The sequence below is a fragment of the Oikopleura dioica genome, chromosome PAR, assembly GCF_907165135.1.
Source record: "Oikopleura dioica chromosome PAR, OKI2018_I68_1.0, whole genome shotgun sequence".
Lineage (NCBI taxonomy): Eukaryota > Metazoa > Chordata > Appendicularia > Copelata > Oikopleuridae > Oikopleura > Oikopleura dioica.
Genome location: NC_137293.1, coordinates 15,159,671 through 15,182,133, shown reverse-complemented (window position 1 = coordinate 15,182,133; position 22,463 = coordinate 15,159,671). Strand labels below are relative to the sequence as shown.

Sequence of the window (22,463 nt, the reverse complement as noted above, 5' to 3'; positions counted from 1 at the left end):
AAGGAATCGGATGTACTCCTAGAAACAGTCAATATTTGCCTAATAAAGAAAGCTCACGTGACTGTACTTGCTGAATTCAATGATGAATAGTGGAAGTGGCGTAATAATGGAACTTCTTGTTACTAACAAACTTGATGAATAGGACGATGAGCGCCGCGGGCCCGCGAAATTATTATTTCATTTCGAAAAATTCGTGAAACAAAAAAGAGAAAATATTTACAAGCAAATAAAAAATTAGCTGCGAAAAGGTCAAAAACAGGTATTAAAACTTTCCGTCCTTTTTTATGAATTTGAACCCGTCAAAGCTTCAAGAAACCGCTTAAGGAGACCCCCTCTTGAGAACTGTTAAGGATATAGCCGTTCTCAAGGCACTTTCGTACCGCCAAAAGGGGACGATAAAATTTTTTCATTTCAAAAAGAGCCCTACCTAAAATTGCCTAAGAAACCCGATTCTAGTGTTTTTTTTAATTTTTTAATGGAAGAATTTTTCTTTAGAGCAATTTTAAATCTTACGATCACTTTTTCTCGAGAATTTTCCATTAAATCGGTCGAGTTTTTTTGATAAATTAAAAATTTGGACCTTTCTCTACATTCCTAGGGCCTAAGTTTTAGTAGATTCCAAATATTTATGATTCTAGAGCCATTTTTATGAGGCTTACTTGAGTGAGCCCAAGCGTCAGACAGCGCTCTGGTTTGCTGCGCTGGGCGCCCTCCTCCATCGCGCGGTGAGGCGCGCATGTGAAAGAGCGCGCTGATTGGTCGAGCGCCCTGAACGCAGCATTTATGAAAAAGAAAAGCAAAAAAGAAGAAGACGCTAGAATCAAAATTTGCTCGGGTTTTGAAATTTTGAGGCCCTAGGAAGATAGATTAGCAGTTATTTACAATAAAACACGGTTTAGTTTTAGCGATTTAATTGAAAAATTTCGAGAAAAAGTGATCGTAAGATTTCAAATCGCTCCAGAGAGAAATTTTCTTTGAAATAAATTTCAAAAACATCGGAATCGAATTCTAGACATAATTTTAGGTAGGAGCTGTCTTTAAATGAAAAACTTTTATCGCCCCATTTCGGCGCTACGAAAGTGCCTTGAGAACGGCTATATCCTTAAACAGAAATACAGATGATTTATCAGAAATCGACCGCGAAAGTCGATAGGACTGTATTCCTGCCGGAATGGCAATCTTCACTATTTGCCAAAGTTCCAAGTCTATTTGCTCAAATTTCCAGTTTGAGCATTTTCCAAGCTGCTTCGGTCAGTAACTCACGAGACCTTAAAATTCGTCTCAGACATTTTTAATTTTTTCCATGACGAAAAACGCGATTCCGTGTCCCTTACTGGACCCAGAGCAAAACGTAAAATCAGGTGTGAATAAGATGGAGCAAAAATGATGGCCAGGGGAATTTTTTTTGTAGATTTACAAAATTGAGAGTTGATTGAGCAAAATGAATAGCAGTAACTTTGCTGGGCAAATATGAGTTGAAGCACGCTTTTCAAATATTCGTGAAATTCGTGCTTTTGTGATTCTAGCTCCATGAATTTAAAAGGAAGACATCATCATTTTCATTTTTCTGCTAAATTTATAAAGGTGACCCCCTTATTTCTCAGTTGGCAAAGTAAGATAAGGGTATCAGCTTTGGAAGCAGACGTAATCGAGATCATTCCACCGTCGTAAATTTGAATGTCTTGAGCTTTCCTTTTTGGGTAGTAAAAAATTCCCTCTCTCTCTTTTCAGAGTTCTGTAAATACCAACTCTCAGAACGACAATCTGACTTCAAACAGACCTGCCTTTCCCCACCCGTGTAAGGTCATTTTGATCAAGCAAACTCTCCAGGAGCGATAATCCCTAAAACTTTATTGCTTGAAAAGATGGGGACTGATTTTCATCAAAAAATCAAAAGCAGAAAAAAAATATCCCGCGTGGCGCCAACGAGCGGACAGCGTATTTTTTTTTTGAGGACGAGCAGTGTCCAGCGGTGGGGGGCCAGCCCTAAACCCGATCGAGATCGGACTGAAAAATAATCAAAAAAATCATTTTTTTTTCGTCGCTTTTTTCTTTTTCAAAAAGAGATTGATTGAAAAAAGAGATAGAATGAGCTTTTAGAAGAAAAATAAAGAAATCGTTGCCAAAAAAGAAAGGTATTTTATTTTTCTTTATAAAACTCGATTCCGGAGGGGGAGGGCTGGAAACTCGCCAACGAAAATTTTGACATTTTCAACTCACCATGCACCTTTTTTGGCCCTTATCGAGAGAGCCATGTGGCCAGGAGGCACATCGACTCTACATTTGGATGATTAGTGGCCGCGGATTTTTGTGCAATCAACCGTACAAAAGATGCATTTCTAGCTTTCCTTTTTTAAGTTTTTGGAAAGAGATATTTCTGAAGGAAACTAAGCTCTAGGTATGATAATTTGCTTTTACCAAGATTTTTGATTAGACATCGACTTTTTAGGGCCAAGATTATCGATAAAACTGTGAAAATTGAGCGGAAGATTTTCGTTGTTTTTATTTTACCGACAATTTTAGACCTAAGATGTTGATTTTAACCGACAATCTTGGGCAATTCTTTGGTACTGGTACTATTCAGAAATGCTCGTTTTCAATGTTTACAATTCTTATTAGATGAGAAAGGAAACTGTCCAAACTTTTTTCGTCTTCCCACAACAAGGAGAAAAAGAGCGAATCGTTTATTGAAAGAGGCATTATCTGTTTACCCCTTGGGTCCTCGCCAGTATTACTTAGTAACAAAAACAGTCCCGTCTTCAGTCTAAGGGGTATTTTTTCGCTAAACACTTGATTGGCATTTTATTGTTCGTAAGCGCGGCTGGGGGCCTATTGAGGACGCGCGGATCGATCCAGTGGATGAGTGTATGGGGATTACCGATATTAACCTATCTAACCTTTGCTGCTTAGAAATGGGACAAAACCTGGAGCGCGCCGTTCAAAAGGGATTCTCCGACGCGGGCCTGCTTGGCATCGAATCAGCTGAAGTCACGCTCGATTCCGGTACTTGACTCTTTCATTTTTGGCCGACCCCTAACCCGCTTTTAGACATCAATCTCAATGTTGATTCCGGTGCAATTGGAATCGTCGTCGCAGTCATTGTCGTCCTAGTGATAGTAATTATCCTGGTAATAGCGCTGTGCTCGAAGTATTGTTGTAACTGTTGCGACAATTTGTGCTTTCAAGGGCGCGGCCAGAACAGGCTCAAAAAGGTAAATATAATCCATCATCATCTGAAAGTTTTTGGAAATTTTGGCTGTTCACGCTTCACCGAGCAGCGATCCTTCAAAATTGACCTTGGATTTTTTAGGATCTAACGATGCGAGATGGTCAATACGGAGCGGACTATTCCGGCACCATAAACCCGACAATGTCGATCCTCCCCTACGAAGAGCGCCAAAACCATCACACCGGCTGTCCAAGCTGCGGATCGCAGGTCGCGCCGACGGTATCGCCCAGCTACGCGCCCTCAATAAACCGCGCACCCTCAGTAGCAGCTTCGATATTCAAGGTAATCAAAAAGCAACGAACAAGCACGGCTTCTGGTCTAAATGAAAATTTACTGACCGCGTCATTTAGAGCGTGAAATCCGGCGGCAACCAAGTGGACGGACACAGTGTGATGATGCCCGCGTCGATTCAATACTGTACTCTACCCTCGGGAGAAGTCGGAATGTTCATCCCCCAGGTAAAGCAAATTTCATGGGTCAAGCTAATTGACCAGCTAAGTCGGGTTTATATCGATCCAAAAAATTGAGTCAAGCTTTGCTTATGTCAAATTTAGAAATTGAGAACTCATCAAGTAATTCAAAACTCATAATGATTTCAGGGAGATCTCATGGAGGTCCTGGAGCACAGCCAAGTCTCGAAAATGGGGACGATAAAATCATCAAACACAATGAAATACTACAGCAGTACGAAGAAAACTGGCGATTCCATGCGAGCGCTAGAATATCCCGGAAAGTCCTGTAATTATACAACGGAAACGGAAGATGGTCGAAAATCAAGAGAAAAAAGGGACCAGCGAAAGCGAAGAAAAAGGAGAACTCACAGAGAATCTTCTGCGAAATCCCATCCAAGGTACAGTCACAGTCTTCGTCACTGCACTCGCAACTCCTCATCAAGTTCAAAAAGGCCACCAAAAAGGCACAAAAGTGTGAATGAAGGTCAAATAAGAGTCAATAAGCCTTGAACCATCCACATCCTTTTTTCAAAAAAATCGGTAAATTTTCGTCGCTTCGGTTCGCCGGGCCCCGGCTCCGACCTAGATGTTTAATTGAATGATCTGTTGATATTGATGTTGACCATTGGTGCGAAAAAATATAGACCTTTTCTCAACCCTTACTTTTGCTTATTCAGGAACCCAAACATCCCTTCATCTGGCTACAAATCCGACTCCAGTCACAGCCGAAGCAAGAGCCACTCGTCCAGAACGTTTTCAAGCCACTCGGACGAAGAGACAGTTCATCGCAGGAGAATGACAGTAATTGAAGAAACGAAGAAAACGTCGCGGAGCAAGAAGAATTTGTCGAACACAGAGGATCCAATCTTTCTGCAAGCGTCGATAAAAGAGCTTAATTTTGGAACGCGACAATAGTCTTTCTTGTTTTTTATTTCCTACTTCGCAAACGAATGATTGAAAAAACGGAAACAGTAACTACCTCACTGCCTGAACATACAATTCTTTATACTTTTTCTATAAATTTGATGCATTTTATCAGTCTGACTGGACTCTGACCGAATGTGCCCAATCCTTCCATATCCTTCTTCTTTTTCTGTTTCTATCTGACGTATCTGCCTCCGAAAAAATAAATTGATGCAGCTGTCGAGCTCATCTTATGTTCTGATAAGGGTTTATGGGAAGAGAAGATGTTCAAAGAGGTATTACTATCGAAATTAATACTATTATACAAAGAGATATACAAAGAGGTACTCTATCGAAATTAATGTTGGAATCAAGGAAGAAAAAAGAGCTAAAGGCCAGTTTTAACACTTCAAAATCTGAATTTATTTTCAAGTTGTATGTTTATTAGTGGTGTAAAATTGTATAAAAAATGAGGTGTTTGCAGTAAAAAAGAGTAAAAAATACTATTTGAATTGACTAACAAAATTGAAGATAATTGAGTTTGAGAGCGCTTTTGTTTATTGCATCAATTTCATGAAAACTGTTTACAATTTGAATCTCAACACAAAACATGCTGATGAAGTTTATACAATAAATGAAAACCCCCAAAAACTCTATATTATGATGCAATGAGGTAATCAAATATTATCTTGCATATTTATATGTCAATGATAAAGTGAAAATAGACCTTCTTCGAACATCATTCGCTGAATTCTCTGCATCAGTTCGAAAGCATGAACGTAAGTTCCATCTAAAACGCTTTTTTTATATTTTCGACTTTGCTGCAAATTTACCTTCTCCTATAATTGTCTTCCCCATTCCTCCTTCCCACTCTCTTTGATGACTCCGCCTGCTTGAGATCGGATAGGGTCGATAGGGTTCGTAATATTCCTCTACTTTTTCAGGCTCTTCTTCGTAATTTTTAAGGCTTCCGAGAAGCTCAGCATCAAGAAGCATTTTTTCGGAGGCTTCTGATTTTAGAGGGAATGCAGCTGCCGTGGTCCTTGATGTCGTGGTCGTTGTCGTTGCTGTTGTCGATGATGTTGTCGATGATGTTGTCGTTGATGTTGTTGTTGATGTTGTTGTTGAGGTTGTTGTTGAGGTTGTTGTGGATATTGTAATTGTCTCTTGCATTTCCCACTTGCATCCCGTGAAGACGTTAAACGGTCCTACGTTTGTATGGCAACTGCAAGCTCTACTCCAGGTTATTTAAATTTACGATTGAAATTGAATGGTAAAGACAAAAGTCATTGATTTCTCGAGGAAAAAGCTAGCTAAAACCTGTTCCTGTGGTATTCTTGACTCCCTGAATTGTTTTCAACGACAACCGTGCAATAGGAAAACTCTGAAATGCCATCTGGACAATTCCATTCACCACAAGCCCTCGAAGAGTTTTCTTCCTCGCAAAAGGACGTCTCATGATCCGGACAATTTTCACGGGATTCCACAAAAAGAGAAAAGTCTTGGCCAGTCTTCTGTGTTGAAAAGTTTTCTTCTAAAAATGAAGTCGTTTATTAAAACATAAAATGCTCCCCCTACCGGGGCCTACCCTAACCATAAGAAATCATCGACTAAAAACCTACCTGCAAAGACAGAGACGACAAACAATAGAATTATTAATAATGATAAGATAATCTTCATTTCTTCGTTTGAATACCAGAACGTTTTTTTCTCTTAGATTTGGAAGTTTTCTCGATTTTTTCGAGAACTGGGTTTGATCAAAGTAGAAAATAAACTGGTAACCGTTTGAAAACGCAATTTAATATGAGCACAAAATGTTGGCATTGAAAACACATAACAAACCTTCTTGCCCTGATAAGCTGTGTTAGTTTATACAACGGTATAAATGGTTTAATCAAGTGTTAATTATATCACTGGGGATTCTCCAGAATTTTTTTCTATGCGGAATCGAGCAAAATTTACTCTGAAAATTTCATGCTTACTAAACTGCTGAACGAAGTGCAAAACTGCTCATATTTTTTAGGCGCGACAACGGCCATTAGTGTTTATTCTTCGTGATAAGAATTCAGTCTCTACCTTACATTAACGAAAACATACAGTTTTTTTCCTCTTTTGTGGACCCCAAGTTTGTGGACATTTTCTTCATTTTAAGGGGTTTCCGTGGGACACTATTGCAAAGATAATGTTCCAATTTTGTGGACATTTTCCCTGATAAGAAAATTTTAGAGGCAAAAATGGCTTATTCTTTTCAAAAATCAAGGGTTATTTTCAAGAAATGAAGGACTAAAGCATTTAAATTTGTCGAAAAAAGATAAACATAAGCAAGAGAAAGGCGTTTCGAGGATGAAATTCGCCATTTTTCCATAAAAACTTATATTTGAAAAAATTTAAATATACTACGGCGGGACATTTTTTGGGAACCCTTGCCCACTTTTGTGGACATTTTTCCGAAAATTTGGGACAAAAAATGTCCACAAAAGAGGAAAATAACTGTATGATAGTGGTAACATCGTAACAATATGTGTTTATTAAAGACTGGCTCTTTTGAATAATGGGAACGCATTTACAATTAACAATCAAACACAAAGTGGATCTGGACTATAAACGAAAGGATACTGAATTGCTGATGGTAGGTCATATATTTTCTTCTTATTCAACATGGATTGCCCATTAAAATCAAAGCTCTCAACTTGAGTCCTAAAAAGGGTTAAATAATACAATTATACTTTAATATTTTACATGTATCCAAAAGAGTAAATTGTCGATCCTTTCAAGAATAATGTTTGGTAGCGATACTGATAAGTAAGTTCACCAAGATATTTCCAGCTTCCATTATAGAAGTAAACACGATTGTAGTAAGAGCTGCTGTAGGCCCCAACAGTTATCACTCCACCCGGAACAGTTACAGCCCCGCCATAAGCGAACTCAATAGGATGACTGGTTCGTGTTGTTAGCGTTCCAGAAGCAAGAGTTTGACGGAAAGATTCAACTGTTTTACGCTGACCATTATAATTGCCGCCAATTATTAAAAATTCACTGCCATGAGTGGCCAAGCTAGCATAATGATGATGATAAGTCGTTGTGAATCTTGATAGTATCTTTACACCATCAAAGTCATAGCATCGATTGTCTTGTCCACTCAAAAAGCACAAATAAACTGAAAATATTTATATCATTGAAGTACATACATGTAATACTATTAACATACTTGTCTCAAAATGAAAAATTGCCGAACTATAATAGGAAAAATAGTTAGCAGGAAGACGAAAACTGGTCTCTTGAATAACACAACCAGTGAGGAAACTTATTTGTTTGCCGTCGGCGTTTCCACCAAAAAAGTAAAAATGATCATAAAGCTTCGCGTGACCTGCACGAGAAAGGAAGTTGTGACTATCATTTCCATCTGGAATTATATATTTTGGATTATCCACAAAAAGGCCGGCGAATGTCATCATAATACTTGTTCGAACGAGTCCCTCGTCGCCGAGTACCGTCATATAAGAAACTTGTAAGAATAATTAAATTTCTAATCAACCTTATTTTTAGTTTTATTAAAATTCAATCCTTTTGGCTCTTCGGATGGTTTCAATTCCGACTCATAACTTTCTTTGATTGCAAAATATATTTATTCAAATTTAGAGATTAATTTATTATTTGATTGTCAGGAAAATCATCGAAAAATTATTCAGATATTTTGTAATCAGACGAAACAATAGTTCTCGCAAGAGTCGACACAGGCATCAGGCGCTGCATTGAACAAAATCGGGTAGTTGATGTTGAACTGGAGCTCCAGGATGTCTTGAGACAAACCAAGAGTGTAACCATCCCAGTCCAAAGATTCAACAACTCGGGATCTGAAATTTTATATCTTGCTGCCTATTTGAAGCTGTGAATGTACCCGATTCCAGGAACGTTGATTATCGATTTGCCGTTACGAATGACAGAGTTGTAGTGCGATGCCTAAAACAAATATAGAAAGCCATTTATGGAGTATATATAAGCCAAATATGGAGTATCTTGACCGGTACCCGAGAAAAATCATTTTTGGCCGGCTAGGGTTAAAAGCTATTTACATGAGAGAGCCGTCCAACCATTGTCCATTCCAAATCTTTGAAAAGATAGACCTCAGTTATCGCTCCATTTGGACTCGTGTCATATTGGTAACCTCCCAAAGTCAGGACTCCTTCATCAACAGCTACGATGCCGGGATTTTGAATGCTTCGAGGATGGTCGGCAACTTCTTGCCATCCGCCACCAATGTTCAGTAATTCGACCTTATTTCTCGCGTTTGCAGTATTAGACCCGACGGCTAGAAGACCAGTTCCATAGACGGCAAGAGCTCCATATCGATGGCTATTTTGAGCGATTGCTGGATTGAGCTCTGACGCCTCACCGTCAAACTCTTCACACTTTGTATACGGGCTAGCATAGAAGCAAAGAAAAACTAAAGAATTTAAGTTTTTGCAACTAAAAGGATTTTTACTTTCGTTTTTGACTCCAGGAAGCGTAGCGATAGCACCAGAATCTGATTGAAAGCCATATTGAAGAGTAGCAGTGAGGGGTTTAATCTCACAATCAACAAGGATGCTGATCTGATTAACAGACACGGATCCGCCAAAAATGTAGAGATTTCCTTTTAGCATTTCATAGCCAGCTCGGTACAAATATCCATAGTTGGTATTTCCAGCAGGGGTTTCGTAAAATCTGTTATCAGAAAGCTCTCCATCACTGGCGACTAAAGTGCTGACTCTGTTGAGCCCGCTGTCGCCCAAAATCATCACATAATCTTGGCACTTATCTCGTTATTAATATTTCATTTTGAATTTGAGATTATACCTTGAAACCATTTTCGCATGGACAGCCGTCGGGGCACAAGTCAGCACAAGGGCAGCGCTCAGCTTCGTCTTGAAAGTCCGAGAAGCAATCCTCATGACATGTTGTATTCAGTGGGCAGCCTTTGACACATCCGTCAAAGGTGGAACTTGCTTCTGAGATGCAAGTTTTGTAGAAAGGACTGTCAATCTGAGGCTGGTAGCAGGAGCAAACTTGAAGGCATTTTTAAACATGATGATCTCGTCTAAAGTACCTTCGTTAGGACAACCGTCGCATCCGTTAGGACAATTGATAGCGCAGGGACAATCAAGTGCACAAATAGGCAGATCATTCAAGCAAAGAAGCTCGCAATTATGATCTCCACTGCAGTCCCCCACACACTCAAAGTACTTTGTACCACAAATTCCTTCACATTTTGCCTGTAGATCTAAGTCCGGGCAATTGCTCTGGGCGCTTGACTGCGCGAGGAAAATGGCAAAAATGCACTTCGCCTTCATCTCTAATAGCAATTGCAATAGTTTGCGCTCGTTTATATAGTCCGTGGTTTGGTTCAAGTATGAAATCAGCAAATATCAAGCCGGCTAGATTTAATTTCCTTCTTGTAAAACGGAAGGGTAAAAATGACTGGTCTAGAGGTCACTGAGTCTATGGAACTCAATGTATTTTTTATTTTTGTCGCTTAGCATTTTCAAAGCATTACATGTGAAATTCATATTTTAATAATTTCGTTCTATTGAGCCAGATTTTGTCTTCCTCTTCGTCAAAAACTAACTGATAGTAGCCGCGATCTCGGTTTGTGTTGAAGCTAATGTCGCTTAAAATCCTCTTGATTTTGGAAAAATTGGACGGTGCCTACCCGTAATATTCGAATCCTCTCATGATTTTCATTAGTTCAAGCATCCAACTCTTGAGGACCATTGCTTCCACCTCATGAATTTCAGCCATTTTTACAAATTCGCGGTGAAAATATCGGTAGACGAAAAGGCTTTTCGCGGATTTTATGAGTACTGTGATAAGAAAGGTTAATATCAAATATTTTTTGTAAAACCAAGTCTGTATCTTTCTTGTCTTTCGTAGTCGCTAACGTCTATGTAATTCCGCTCAACAAACATAGCAAAAACAACCCCGGACTGATCTGGAATCGCCAAAAGATCATGTGCAAAGGCATATTTATGAAGCTCTCTGGGTTCTATCGACCATTTTTACCAGTCAAATTTTGGATTGTCGGTCGTGCTGAAACGGATCTTCTTTTCTCCGAATTCATGATCGACACTGAAGATATGAAGCTGATCATCCCAAGACGCCATGTGAGATCTTCTTGAGTGCGCCTGCGTGATCATTCCTAAAAAGCATAAACAAAAGGAGCTCATGGCAGAATTTACCTCTTGCTCTAAAAATTCTTGCTCCAACTTTGATTTCTGAGTGGAAGCAAACTTCTCGGCCATAGTAAGCGATGCTACATATGAATAAATTATCTTTGTAGACTCCGGTCGTTGTGTATTTGTTAACAAGACCAATTCTCATCCTAAAAAGGTTTTTCGAGGATTTGATCCTTCGAATTGCTCTGCTGTCGAGGTTGAGAGCCAATACATCGCCATTTGGAAGTAGTTTGTGAACGTCAGCGCGGATATCGATGATATAATTAAGTCCTTGATAAATAAAACTGTGAGTCTTCGCGAAGGCACTGACTAAAAGTGAATTAAAGTATCCATTTAGTGTGTTTTGTCTCACAATCAAAGCCAATCTTATCATCATTAAAACCAATTTTTGGGAATAATACGGACTCTTCATTTTTTAGATCGAAAAGAGCTATAATAGCTGAGTTTTCGCGGTGACTTCCAAAGTAAGAAAACGCAGATACACTTGATGCACTTAACATAGATAAAAATGCCGTATCTCCATAAACAAGCGGATCTTCATAGCCATAGTTGCCGTAAAAGTAGTCGAACCAGTAAAACAAATTGTTCCGATTATTGGAGTTGTACCAGCTGACTTGATACTCACTTGTGTCGACATTCACACAGCGAAAAAATCTGCAAGGACAGCCGTTTGGACAAAGAGGCTCGAAAGGACAAATGCCAACATGATTTCCGGCGTCTTGCAGCAAGGATCTGCAAATAAAGACACATTGAGAGTCCTCTGCAATTTTACTTTCGTATTCCGCTTGGTTCGTGCAGAGCCCGATGCAAATTCTTCTGTCCATAAACCTGATACGTTGGCATCTCTTTTGATTTGTTATTTGCTCGATTTCTGTAAAATTCATATCATTCCAAGAGCTTTCGTTGAGTCCATGGATTTTTAAAACTGGTTCTGGAAAAATGAACTTTTCTGTTGTATAACATTGCTTCATTAGATGTCCGCAGTAATCCATAGTTGCAATCTGTACGCATTTTTTGTAATTACGGTGACACTCAAATGTCAGAAATGTTGAAACGCCGCGGGATTTTTCCAAAGAGTGAATATTCGCTAAAATTATTTTTTAATTAAAGATTTTTAGAAGAAAAAATACCAATAAGCATGATCGTAATCCAAAAAATTGAGCCAATTACAAGATACGAACTCATTTGAGGAATAGTCGAGAATCCATGCTGAGCAAAGCTTACTTTGCCGGTGACTTTTTTCTTCCATGTTTTCTTGTTTTTCAAATCCCTTTCTTGAGTATGAATACTACGGGTTGATAGTACTTCTTCCGGAAACAAATAGACTTTTCCTTTCCTTTGATTGAGAACACCAACGCAGTGGCAATCCAAACACTTAATTATTGGTTACTTCTGACAGTTACCGGTATAGTACCGCAAAATAGCATATAAATCAATGCAAAAAAAAAAAATAAATTTTCCTCCGCCGAAATTACATCTCAAAAAAGAGCCCAATCCGTATTATATGGAAAATAGAAATATAACAAATATTAATAAATATACTTTTTTATTCGAAAACATAACTTATGTTACATAAGAATCAATTTTTGCACCTGAGCTTTGATTTGAGAAATCTCTTTTATCTTCATTTCAACTTTATTTTTTGCCTTGATGACGACTGATTGTTCAAATTTGGAGTGAAAGGACAAACTTCATCGGGGTTTACCATACGGATCAAAGTAGTTTCTCTTAACTCTCTGCCTCCAGTACTCTATGGCTCCAGCAATCGCTGGTGGTGAGGGCAGAGTTGCAAATTTTGTGAGTGCAAGCATTTATTATAAATTTTGCAAGATTCAGCTAAGTAATTTAACATTGCCATTTATACTGTTGAACTTGTTCTGAAAACCGGTCATTCTCGCGGATGAGTAGTTAATCGAAAAGAAGGTGCAGAAATGAAAAATTTCACATGTGAAATTCGTATCTCAATAATTTTGTTCTATTGAGCCAGATTTTGTCTTCTTTTTCGTCAAAGACTAGCTGGTAATAGCCCTGATCACGGTTCGTATTGAAATTGATATCGCTACAGTTCGCTTGGTGATCAGAAGTGGTTAAATTCTTACCCGTAATATTCGAATCCTCTCATGATTTTCATTAGCTCAAGCATCCAACTCTTGAGAACCATTGCTTCCACCTCATGAATCTCTGCCATTTTAACGAATTCACGATGAAAGTATCGGTAAACAAAGAGGCTTTTCATGGAATTTATGAATTTTATCATGAACACTTAGACATTTAACTACTTATACGTAATTTACAGACGTACTGTCGATAATTCTCTACTGGATAATGCGCACCGAATCCTTGAGTAGGTAGCGGATCCCTATTTTGCAGAAGGGGCGCGGTGAGCACCGAATCCTACTATGGGTAGCGACAGCGAAAGTGACCGACCCACTAGAAGATTATCTACAGTATGTAAGATTGATCTTATCTTTTTCATATAAAACCAAGTCTGTATCTTTCTGGTGTTTCATAGTCACTGACGTCAATGTAATTGCGCTCAACAAACATAGCAAAAACAACCCCGGACTGATCTGGAATCGCCAGAAGATCATGTGCAAAGGCATATTTATGAAGATCTCTGGGTTCTATCGACCATTTTTCCCAGTCAAATTTTGGATTGTCGGTCGTGCTGAAACGGATCTTCTTTTCTCCGAATTCATGATCAACGCTGAAGATATGAAGCTGATCATCCCAAGAAGCCATGTGAGATCTTCTTGAGTGCGTCTGAGTGATAATTCCTTAAATGAATAAAGAGCAAGGCTAATAGAAAAAGTTACCTCTAGCTCTAAAAATTCGTGCTCCAACTTTGATTTCTGAGTGAAAGCAAACTTCTCGGCCATAGTAAGCGATGCTACATATGAATAAATTATCTTTGTAGACTCCGGTCGTTGTGTATTTGTTGAGGAGACCATTTCTCAGCCTAAAGATGTTTTTTGAGGATTTGATCCTTCTAATTGCTCTGCTGTCGAGGTTGAGAGCCAACACATCGCCATTTGGAAGCAGTTTGTGAACGTCAGCGCGGATATCGATGATATAATTTAGTCCTTCATAAATGAAACTGTGAGTTTTTGCGAACATACTAACTGAAAATGAAATAAACTTATTTTGAAACGTATTTGAGTCTTACAATCAAATCCAATGTTATCATCATCAAAACCAATTTCTGGGAATAAAACGGACTCTTCATTTTTAGATTGAAAAGAGCTAAAATAGCCGAGTTTTCGCGATGACTTCCAAAGTAAGAGAAAGCGGATACATAAGATGTCCAGAACATATCAGAAAATGCCGAATCTCCATAAACAAGCGGCTCATCATAGCCATAATAACCGTAATAATAGTCAAACCAGTAAAACCAATTGTTCCAATCATTGGAGTTGTACCAGCTGACTTGATACTCACTTGTGTCGACATTCACACAGCGAAAAAATCTGCAAGGACAGCCGTTTGGACAAAGAGGCTCGAAAGGACAAATGTCTACATGATGCCCGGCGTCTTGCAGCAAGGATCTGCAGATGAAGACGCACTGTGAGTCCTCTTTGACTTTTTCTTTGTGTTCTGCTTGATTTGTGCAGAGTCCCTCGCAAATTCTTCTGTCCATAAATCTTATGCGTTCACATCTCTTTTGATTTGTTATTTGCTCGATTTCCGTAAAGTTCAATTCATTCCTGGACAGAGTTGCAAATTTGCTGAGCTGAGTGAGCTGAGCTGAGTGAGCTGAGCTGAGTGAGCTGAGCTGAGTGAGCTGAGCAGTTGGTATTGTTCGAAAATGGACGGATCTGCTCAGCTCAATTATTTTCAAACATGATCTGTTCTGCTCACCTCAGCGCAGCTCAGACAAGTATCAATCAGCTCAGCTCAGCTCAATGATTTTAATACTATTTTACTACTAAAATACAGTAATTACCAACTCAGCTCTGAGCTGACAGCTCACTCAGCTCAGCTCTAACGAGGGTCTGCTCAGCTCAGCTCAAAAAGGCTTGCTCAGCTCAGCTCTGCTCAACGACCCCTGAAAAGACCAGCTCAGCTCAGTGAGCTCCGAAATAAGCCGGCTCAGCTCAGAGAATTTTTCACTCAGGTCAGCTCAGCTCAGCAAAAATCCAAATTAGCAATACTGTTCCTGGAGCTTTCAATGAACGTAAGAGTCAGATCTCGTTCTGGCATCGTAAAGTTGCCGTTTCCTCGGCACCAGTCCATTTCTTTAGTGCAGTCATCAAAGTCATAATCCTAGAGAACTGCTCCAGTTATATAATATATGTTCGAATACCTTGACGCATAACTTATACTGCGGAAAGCAATGAGCAGTCAAAATCGTCTTTTGAACATAAATTTTCTTCAGGCTTTGGAAATTCGTTGCTAAGATGATGGAACCCCAAAAGAGAATCCCAACGATCAAATAGAAAGCTTTCTGCGGATTCGTTGAAAACCCGCTTGAAAACTCGTTTTCATCAAAATTGATCTTTAAAACTTACTGTTTCTTTAGAATTCCCTCCTCATTATATTCAATATACTGTCGTTTGAACTGAGAAATTAGCACAACTTGGCCGTTCTGAAGACGAAGACAGCCAATGGAATCAAATTGCAAGCACTTTAAAGATTCGATCTTATTTTGTTTTTTATCAGCTATAATCATTAGCCGAAATGATGCTTATACCTGAGCATTGATTACGAAGGTCTCTTTCTTTTTCATATTTACCGTTCGGCAACGAACAAGGACTGAGATCACAAATGAAAATGCTAATACAGACGACATTTTAGTGCTGAGACAACCTTTAGTGCTACGATCAAAATGACAAAATGTGGATTAAATTGTGTTCTTTTCCGCCCACTGAACTTTGACGCCAAGTCTATTTTTTAGCTTTGAGTTGAAAAAATAATTATATAATTCCTTTTATTAATTATAAACTGATTGAATACGGATTTTCTTGTGGAATGATATATTTGTTTTGTTTGTATAAGAAACTACTTTCAGTAAGTATATTTACAGAATTTTAAGAAAAATATTATCTGACTATAAATTTTCAGCATTTTCTGGAATCAATTTTCCAATATTTTCTTCTATTTTTCTTCTGATCTTTCAACAGCATGAGTTTCGAGTGTTTCACGATTCAGTGGTCTGATTTTTCTCAATTCAACCGGCCTTTTGACACCAGAAACGAGCATCGCCAAGAAGGAGAAATCTCTCGACTCTGGATCTTTTCCTCTTCGATCAGCAACAGCCGCTCTTGCCCATTCAGAATGCTCAGAACCGACGAAAATTGAAGCGCGAGAAGCAAGGTCGATTTCGGCGAGGGAAAAGTCGACTGTTGAGTTCACCAAGCCGGGTTTGAATGTTGTGATGAAGGACTGAAAATATGCTTATTTGAAACAGGAAGAAAATGAGGTACCTTGAGGTCGCTGAAGACGCGAGCTTTATCTTCAATAAAGCTTCTGATTTTCTCAACTTTGACGGCTCCAGCTCCGACTGGGACTGTCAAGTAGACAAATTCTATTTCTTGCTCTTCCAGGAACGATTTTATCGCAAATGAAACGTATTCAGGCGACATATTGGACAAAGCATCACATGTCGCATGAATTTCGTCGCCAGGGGAAGAGGAGGGGAATTTTTGGCGCAGTACTCAAACTCGTCCATTCGAAAAACGGCGAATTGTTTTCCGTGGAGAGAACGCTTATGAAACCCGTCAGCGATCGATCTAAAATGTTTTGTTGACAAAGGGCCCCTCCTTGAGTAATGACGACTGACCTGACTCTCGGATGCAAACTAATATGCTTGGCAAAGTTCATCCATTCCATCGCTCTGTAAGAAAAGCAGGCGTGAGGATTGATCACTGTCGCGCATTTACTATCCGATTTAAACGCCTCTGCTGCAGTATCTAACTGAACAGGCCCCCCAGCAGTCGTTGGAATCGAAACAACCGCTGCAGGATCTTGCATTTTCACGGTTCCGTTGATCTCCATCAATTTCAATGGCTCGAAGCCCCAGATTTCGTGAAAAACGTCTTGGTATCGATAATGGTTGGTTTTGACGTTGGACATTTTTGAGCAAGACATGATCACTTGGAGATCTTGTTTGCCGCAAATGTCGCGGAATTGGTGGACACCGACGATGTTGATTTTTTGGGAGACGAGAGAGGTGTCGATTGTTCGCCACGAATCCCAAGCTGTTATCGTTGTTTGATTGACTGAAATTTAATTGAAATATAATCAATTTGCTTCGAGAATTCTTACCTTCAAAATCATTCGAGTGCTTCTTCGTCGTCACATGCAAAAGCGGAGGCAAAACAAGAGTTCTATTCAGCTTCTCGGCCAAAATAATGGAGTCTTTCAGCATATCCACGACTTGATGAATTTTCATTCCAACCGATTGAAGTGGCAGTAAAAACTTGTTTCCGCTGACAGAACTAGTCGAGTTGCCGATTGATCGATGGTTTGGATTGAGAGGGCCTGAGATGAAGACTTTGCCAGCTGTTTTCATTTTCTTCGGCTGGAAAGCGTGAGCTCGAAGAGTTGCTGAAGAACTTCCAAATCCGAATTGCCCGAATTTTTCTATTTTTAGGGTCAGAAATGGATAAAAATCGTTTTTACTTCTGATAAGTTTCGAAAAATGTTTTCAGGCCAAAAAATCACTTTTTAACTGTTAGTGCCATCTTCACCGCCGTCTCAAACCGAGTCGAACGGTATATGTATCGCTTGAAAATTCTAGAGTTTCGGGTACTTCCGGTCAAATTTACGAAATTCTAGTATTCCACTGCCGTTTTTGATACAGAAATGGTACTATGGCATATAGCATGTCAAAATGACCGCTAGGATGTGAGGAGTGCAGGGGTCTCAAGAAATAAGTACTTTTGCAAAGAAAAGTACCTAAAAATAATTATTTTGTGATTTTTTAGCACCAAAAATATCAAATTTCACGGAATTTTCGATTTAAATGTAGTTTTCTTTGTAGATTTATTTATAAGAGATAAAACTTGATTATCCATCTGCTTTCTGCCCGAAAAAATTAATAATTGATATTTTTAGTGCTAAAAAATCACAAAATAATTATTTTTAGGTACTTTTCTTTGCAAAAGTACTTATTTCTTGAGACCCCTGCACTCCTCACATCCTAGCGGTCATTTTGACATGCTATATGCCATAGTACCATTTCTGTATCAAAAACGGCAGTGGAATACTAGAATTTCGTAAATTTGACCGGAAGTACCCGAAACTCTAGAATTTTCAAGCGATACATATACCGTTCGACTCGGTTTGAGACGGCGGTGAAGATGGCACTAACAGTTAAAAAGTGATTTTTGGCCTGAAAACATTTTTCGAAAATCATCTTCTTTGAATTTCATCTGACCATTCCCTATATTAATCGAAACATACGAGTTATAACTATAGTTTCCCGGAATATTATACAAAATAACGAGCAGAACGAATAGTGTTATTCCATCAAAAATTTTTCTCCATAAATTCTCTGGGGCTCTTCTTATTCTTCTCCAAGGATTATTTCTTATCATTTCAAGTCTCTTTAGTTACGAAAAAGGAAATTTTATTTTAGTAAGGTCAAATCAAAAATATTCTTGCACCGCAGACTGGTGCTCCCACCGCCTGGGGCAGAGCGAATACCCAAGAAAAATTATCTGAGAATTCAGCAAGGAATTATTGTTCAAAATTTGAACTTACAATGAGAATTTCGGCCGAATGATTTTTTAGAAAGTTTGCAACTTTCTATTAGAGAAATACTGAATGCTAACTTTTAGAAGCTTTTAGTTATTTATTATTTTTGATTATAGTTAATCAGTTGCTGAGGTGATAATTTTATGTACAGAAGATATTTTAGTAGTGCTTTAATTTTCTCAGAAGCTCCTTCTCCAGTCTTGCGCCTACTCTTTCGGCAAAAGATGTAAAACGCTCAGTAAGTTGCTTGTTGTTTCTCTCTACAACAAATTGCTGCAGAATTCGCAAATTGTCGATCTTCTTCGCCACTGGCCAGTAGGCGTTTCCATCGTTGCAGGGAGCGTTTCCTTCGTTATCATCTTCCTCTTGTTCTTCAACTTCTTCCTCTTCTTCTGATTCATACTCGATTTCAGCAAAGTCCATTAGCATTTCGGGAAAGACTGATTTCTTGTTGGATGCTTGAGATTCTTCAACTGGCTCTTCGAATGTCTGAGAAACGATTCCAACAGGTGACTCGTTGGAAAGACGCCCGTTGTGTAAGTTGATTCGGAAATTATAGATGCCTGATTACAGTTCAGTAAAGATGTTTTATGAATTGATTGAATGTGATTAATTGAATAAAATCTAAGAAATATGATTTTGATGAACTGTTCCTGTGGAAAGAGTTGGATCAGATTCGACCTCGATGATCGTGTTATTCCAAGAGGTGATCCTCAATTTGTGTTGCTTATTTTCTCCGTCGATGGCGACCACGTGATCACCTACACTTTGACTTCCGAAAAACCGACCGATGATTCTGAATCCTTCTTCGATCGGGAAAACCGCGGTGATTTCTGGCTCCTAAAAACAGTTTTTTCTTCTGTTATGAATTATTTCAAAAACCTGATGATAAGTTGTGAAGATTTTCTTGTTCGAGGCGCCATAGACGGTGTGAATTTGCACCGTATGCTCTCCATTTTCCATGTTGGAGACGTCGAGGCTGATGTTGCCAGTTTCCTCCACTGAGTAATTGTAGATTTCTTTGTCATCGACGAAGAGGTATCCGAATTCGGGAAGTTGATGGTTTCCAGCGCGGATAAGTGTTATATCATCGCTTAGGTACATGATTCCATAAATTTCCGGTGGTGAAACAGTAGTCTGTGTTGTTGTCCTAGTCGTTGTTTGAACATCAGTTGTGGTTTCTTCTTTCGATCGGAGAAAAGTGACCATATTTGAAACCCCATTTTTGTTTCTACGTGCATCGTGTAGTATCCCGTCGGCAAGTGACCGATGGTTGCGACTCCCTCGCCGTGAGAAAAGTCTGACTCAACAAGTCTGTTGTTGATAAACACGCGGGTTGATGATGAGAGATTTTCTCCGGCGATGAACAGCGAATCTTCTTCGTCTTCGGCGACGTATTGAATGAATGGTCGCTTGTTTTTTGTGGTTGTGGTTGTCGGGGTCGTTGTTGACGTTGTCGTGGTTGTAGTTGTGGTCGTCGTCGTTGTTTCTTCCTCGCTGGCGATAACGAAGGCATCTGATCTTCCGAAATCAGTTTGGATAACGATTTCTAGCTCTCCTTCTTCGTAAGGAACAGCAGCGTGATTAACAGCGTATCGTTTGCCATTGAAGACTGCTGGAACCGTCTTGCCGTTTATTAACACACGCCCTTCAGTGTAATCAGAATTTTCAAATCTCTCTCCTTAATAAAGGGATGGTAAGGAAAAGCTTATCAGTAAAGTCTTACCTCGAATATTGAGAGTTTCTTCAGCGTTAATCACGCGGACAATATGCGGGCGGTAAGGAGATTTGCTTGCCGTTCTTAATTTTATTTGCATTTTCAGAATTAAAAATCAGCGTCAAAATTCTATTGGGACTTACGTGGTGGTCCATTCCATCTCAGTTGTTTCGGGAATCGAAGTCGTAGTTGTCGTTGTCGTTGTAGTTGTTGATGTTGTCGTCGTGGTTGTTGTAGTAGTAGTCGTTGTTGTCGTCGTCGTCGTCGTCGTGGTTGATGTAGTAGTAGTTGTTGTCGTTGTAGTAGTTGTGGTTGTTGTTGTTGTCGTGACAATTTCTGTTGTCGTTTCTGGAGCAACAAACTTGAAAGTCTTTCTGTTGGAAATTCCTCCTTCAGTTTCAATTTCTATCCCGTAAAAATCAGTTTCGTCTAGGTATCTTTCCAATTCGCTCAAAATCACTCGGTCCTTGAAGAACTCAGCGTCGATTGGTTTTCCATCGATGAGAGCGACTCCGCTGCTTCCGTCCAAGTTTTTAAAGTTTCTTCCAGAAATGATAAACTCATCGTTTTGCGACTTTATGGAGACAATCGTCGGTGGAGGGGGCTATTTTTGGTAAAAGTGTTAAACAAGTGTAATTGTGTTAATTATTTGTTGTTAAAAGTGTTCATTCAGTTTCACCGGTGTTAGTAGTGCACAGCGAAAATAGCTTGGAATTTTCGTATTCTTGATTTTCCTACATTTTTCCGGGAAAATCGAAGCGTTTTGCTCTCCAAGCGTTGGTGTTAGTACTCACATTATCTACCTTGCAGCCGATCTCGTCGACCAATTCCTGGCTGAGGAGCGCGTTGACCATGAATCCGTTTCCGACGTAGCCAGGTTTGCATTTGCAGCTGAATGCGTTCTTCGTATCCGAACAAATTGCGTGTTCGTGGCAATTGTGAGTTCCTTCGCGACACTCGTTGACCAGACGCGTCTGAATCACGATGTGTTGCCGGCAAGACTGGTGAAAAGGCGCGGTGAGGACGAGAGGGTTTCCATTTGGCGGGACGATCTTGTGTGAAAGAAATCCCGTCTTTACCAGTTCAGCGACCTTTGCATTCGGCGATGATTTGATCACGTGTTCGTCGTCAGTTACGGACTTGTCTGAACACATGGTCGACCAGTAAGCGAGTTTGCGATTGGTTCTCGATTCCCAGTTCTGGCGCCCTTGAGAAGGATCCCACGCCCAAGAAATGTAGTTTTCCAGAATGTCGAGTTTCTTGCCGTTTCCTCCGTCGATCGTAAACTCCTCTACGCAGAGAATGTCCATGCTTCTGTAGTCGATCGCCATGAAGGAGGCGTCTTTGATGTTTCCCGGAAAAGGGCCGATCTTCATCATTTCTTTGAAATTGACGTTGTACTTTCCGTTGAGTTGCCATTTGCAGTATTTTGGAGAACACTCTGTCGCGCCCATATTTTTCATTTTCCAAGTTGCTGCGCCTTTGACCACGTCGTTGATGAGAAAGAGTTTACCGCCAGTAACAATCGCGTCTTGGAGAACGCCGGTTTTCCGATTCTTGTCCGAGCACAGCCGCAAGTTCACCCAGTAGTCGGCAAATGCGCCTGAATTTGCAGTTATAAAGGGAAATAAAAATAAAGAAAATTGTTTCTTGAAAAAATTTACCAAAAATCAGCGCTTGGAAAAGTAACGTCCTCATCTTCGTTTTCTCTCCTTATCGAAAAATAAAAAAAAATTGTGCCTTCGTTGAAAATCTAGCGCGGCGGAGCGCTTTTAGCAGCACCAAACAACGCCACCAATGACCCAGATAGAAGACAGCAATGATTAAAATAGCCGAAATTGTGAGAAATGCCGCAGCGGATCACAAAAAGCTAACATAATTAAAAATAATCGAGTCGGTTTTGCGAAATTTCTTCGAAAGTGACGGATAGGCAAAATAATTTTGAATTTCGATCAGTCAGTAATTGTCAATCCCTAGCACTTTGTAAGCTCCATAAGGTCCGTCACTCACATCATTTGATGGGTACATCTAATAAGTATAGGATAAAGTAGCAGATTTTTATTTTAAAGACAATATAAAAAAAGAAAGCAATATTTATACTTCGAAATTTCAAGAGGATACCCACCACGTCATTTTCGAAAGGCATGTTGAGAATTTCATTTTAAATCTTTTTGCAAATCACTGTATTTTCATTTTGCAATTATTCTCTGGCTGGAGCTCTTTATACCGTAAATCGTCAGTTGTCGAGAATA

At 39.4% G+C, this 22,463-nt stretch overlaps 5 protein-coding genes across 8 annotated transcripts; 1 reads left to right on the top strand and 4 right to left on the bottom strand.

Moving 5' to 3' along the window:
- Positions 1–169: 169 nt before the first annotated feature.
- On the top strand, positions 170–4,828 carry LOC145703835 (uncharacterized). Of its 4 annotated transcripts, none has more exons than XM_081781231.1 (7): positions 170–259; positions 2,911–3,003; positions 3,049–3,212; positions 3,311–3,511; positions 3,580–3,687; positions 3,829–4,079; positions 4,359–4,828. In XM_081781231.1, the coding sequence occupies exons 2-7, from the start codon at positions 2,913–2,915 to the stop codon at positions 4,594–4,596; spliced, it is 1,053 nt and encodes a 350-aa protein (XP_081637357.1). In that variant the 5' UTR covers positions 170–259; positions 2,911–2,912; the 3' UTR covers positions 4,597–4,828. The 4 variants fall into 4 exon arrangements, with proteins under 4 accessions (XP_081637357.1, XP_081637355.1, XP_081637356.1 ...); XM_081781229.1 differs by lacking the exon at positions 170–259 and adding an exon at positions 1,289–1,361; XM_081781230.1 differs by lacking the exon at positions 170–259 and adding an exon at positions 1,973–2,135.
- A 207-nt stretch (positions 4,829–5,035) lies between these two features.
- On the bottom strand, positions 5,036–5,814 carry LOC145703836 (uncharacterized). The gene is made up of 2 exons (XM_081781234.1): positions 5,418–5,814; positions 5,036–5,374 (listed from the first exon to the last, which is right to left on the bottom strand). The coding sequence occupies exons 1-2, from the start codon at positions 5,755–5,757 to the stop codon at positions 5,289–5,291; spliced, it is 426 nt and encodes a 141-aa protein (XP_081637360.1). The 5' UTR covers positions 5,758–5,814; the 3' UTR covers positions 5,036–5,288.
- Positions 5,815–8,284: 2,470 nt separating this feature from the next.
- Positions 8,285–9,914, bottom strand: LOC145702080 (uncharacterized). The gene is made up of 6 exons (XM_081779290.1): positions 9,671–9,914; positions 9,421–9,629; positions 9,068–9,377; positions 8,658–9,028; positions 8,483–8,544; positions 8,285–8,438 (listed from the first exon to the last, which is right to left on the bottom strand). The coding sequence occupies exons 1-6, from the start codon at positions 9,912–9,914 to the stop codon at positions 8,285–8,287; spliced, it is 1,350 nt and encodes a 449-aa protein (XP_081635416.1).
- Positions 9,915–15,773: 5,859 nt separating this feature from the next.
- LOC145703582 (uncharacterized) lies at positions 15,774–17,379 on the bottom strand. Its single transcript, XM_081780961.1, has 4 exons — positions 17,061–17,379; positions 16,576–17,014; positions 16,220–16,525; positions 15,774–16,178 (listed from the first exon to the last, which is right to left on the bottom strand). The coding sequence occupies exons 1-3, from the start codon at positions 17,305–17,307 to the stop codon at positions 16,348–16,350; spliced, it is 864 nt and encodes a 287-aa protein (XP_081637087.1). The 5' UTR covers positions 17,308–17,379; the 3' UTR covers positions 15,774–16,178; positions 16,220–16,347.
- A 1,773-nt stretch (positions 17,380–19,152) lies between these two features.
- Positions 19,153–21,909, bottom strand: LOC145702078 (uncharacterized). Its single transcript, XM_081779289.1, has 6 exons — positions 21,876–21,909; positions 21,006–21,814; positions 20,355–20,815; positions 20,221–20,294; positions 19,377–20,175; positions 19,153–19,334 (listed from the first exon to the last, which is right to left on the bottom strand). The coding sequence occupies exons 1-5, from the start codon at positions 21,907–21,909 to the stop codon at positions 19,589–19,591; spliced, it is 1,965 nt and encodes a 654-aa protein (XP_081635415.1). The 3' UTR covers positions 19,153–19,334; positions 19,377–19,588.
- Between the last annotated feature and the right edge of the window lie 554 nt (positions 21,910–22,463).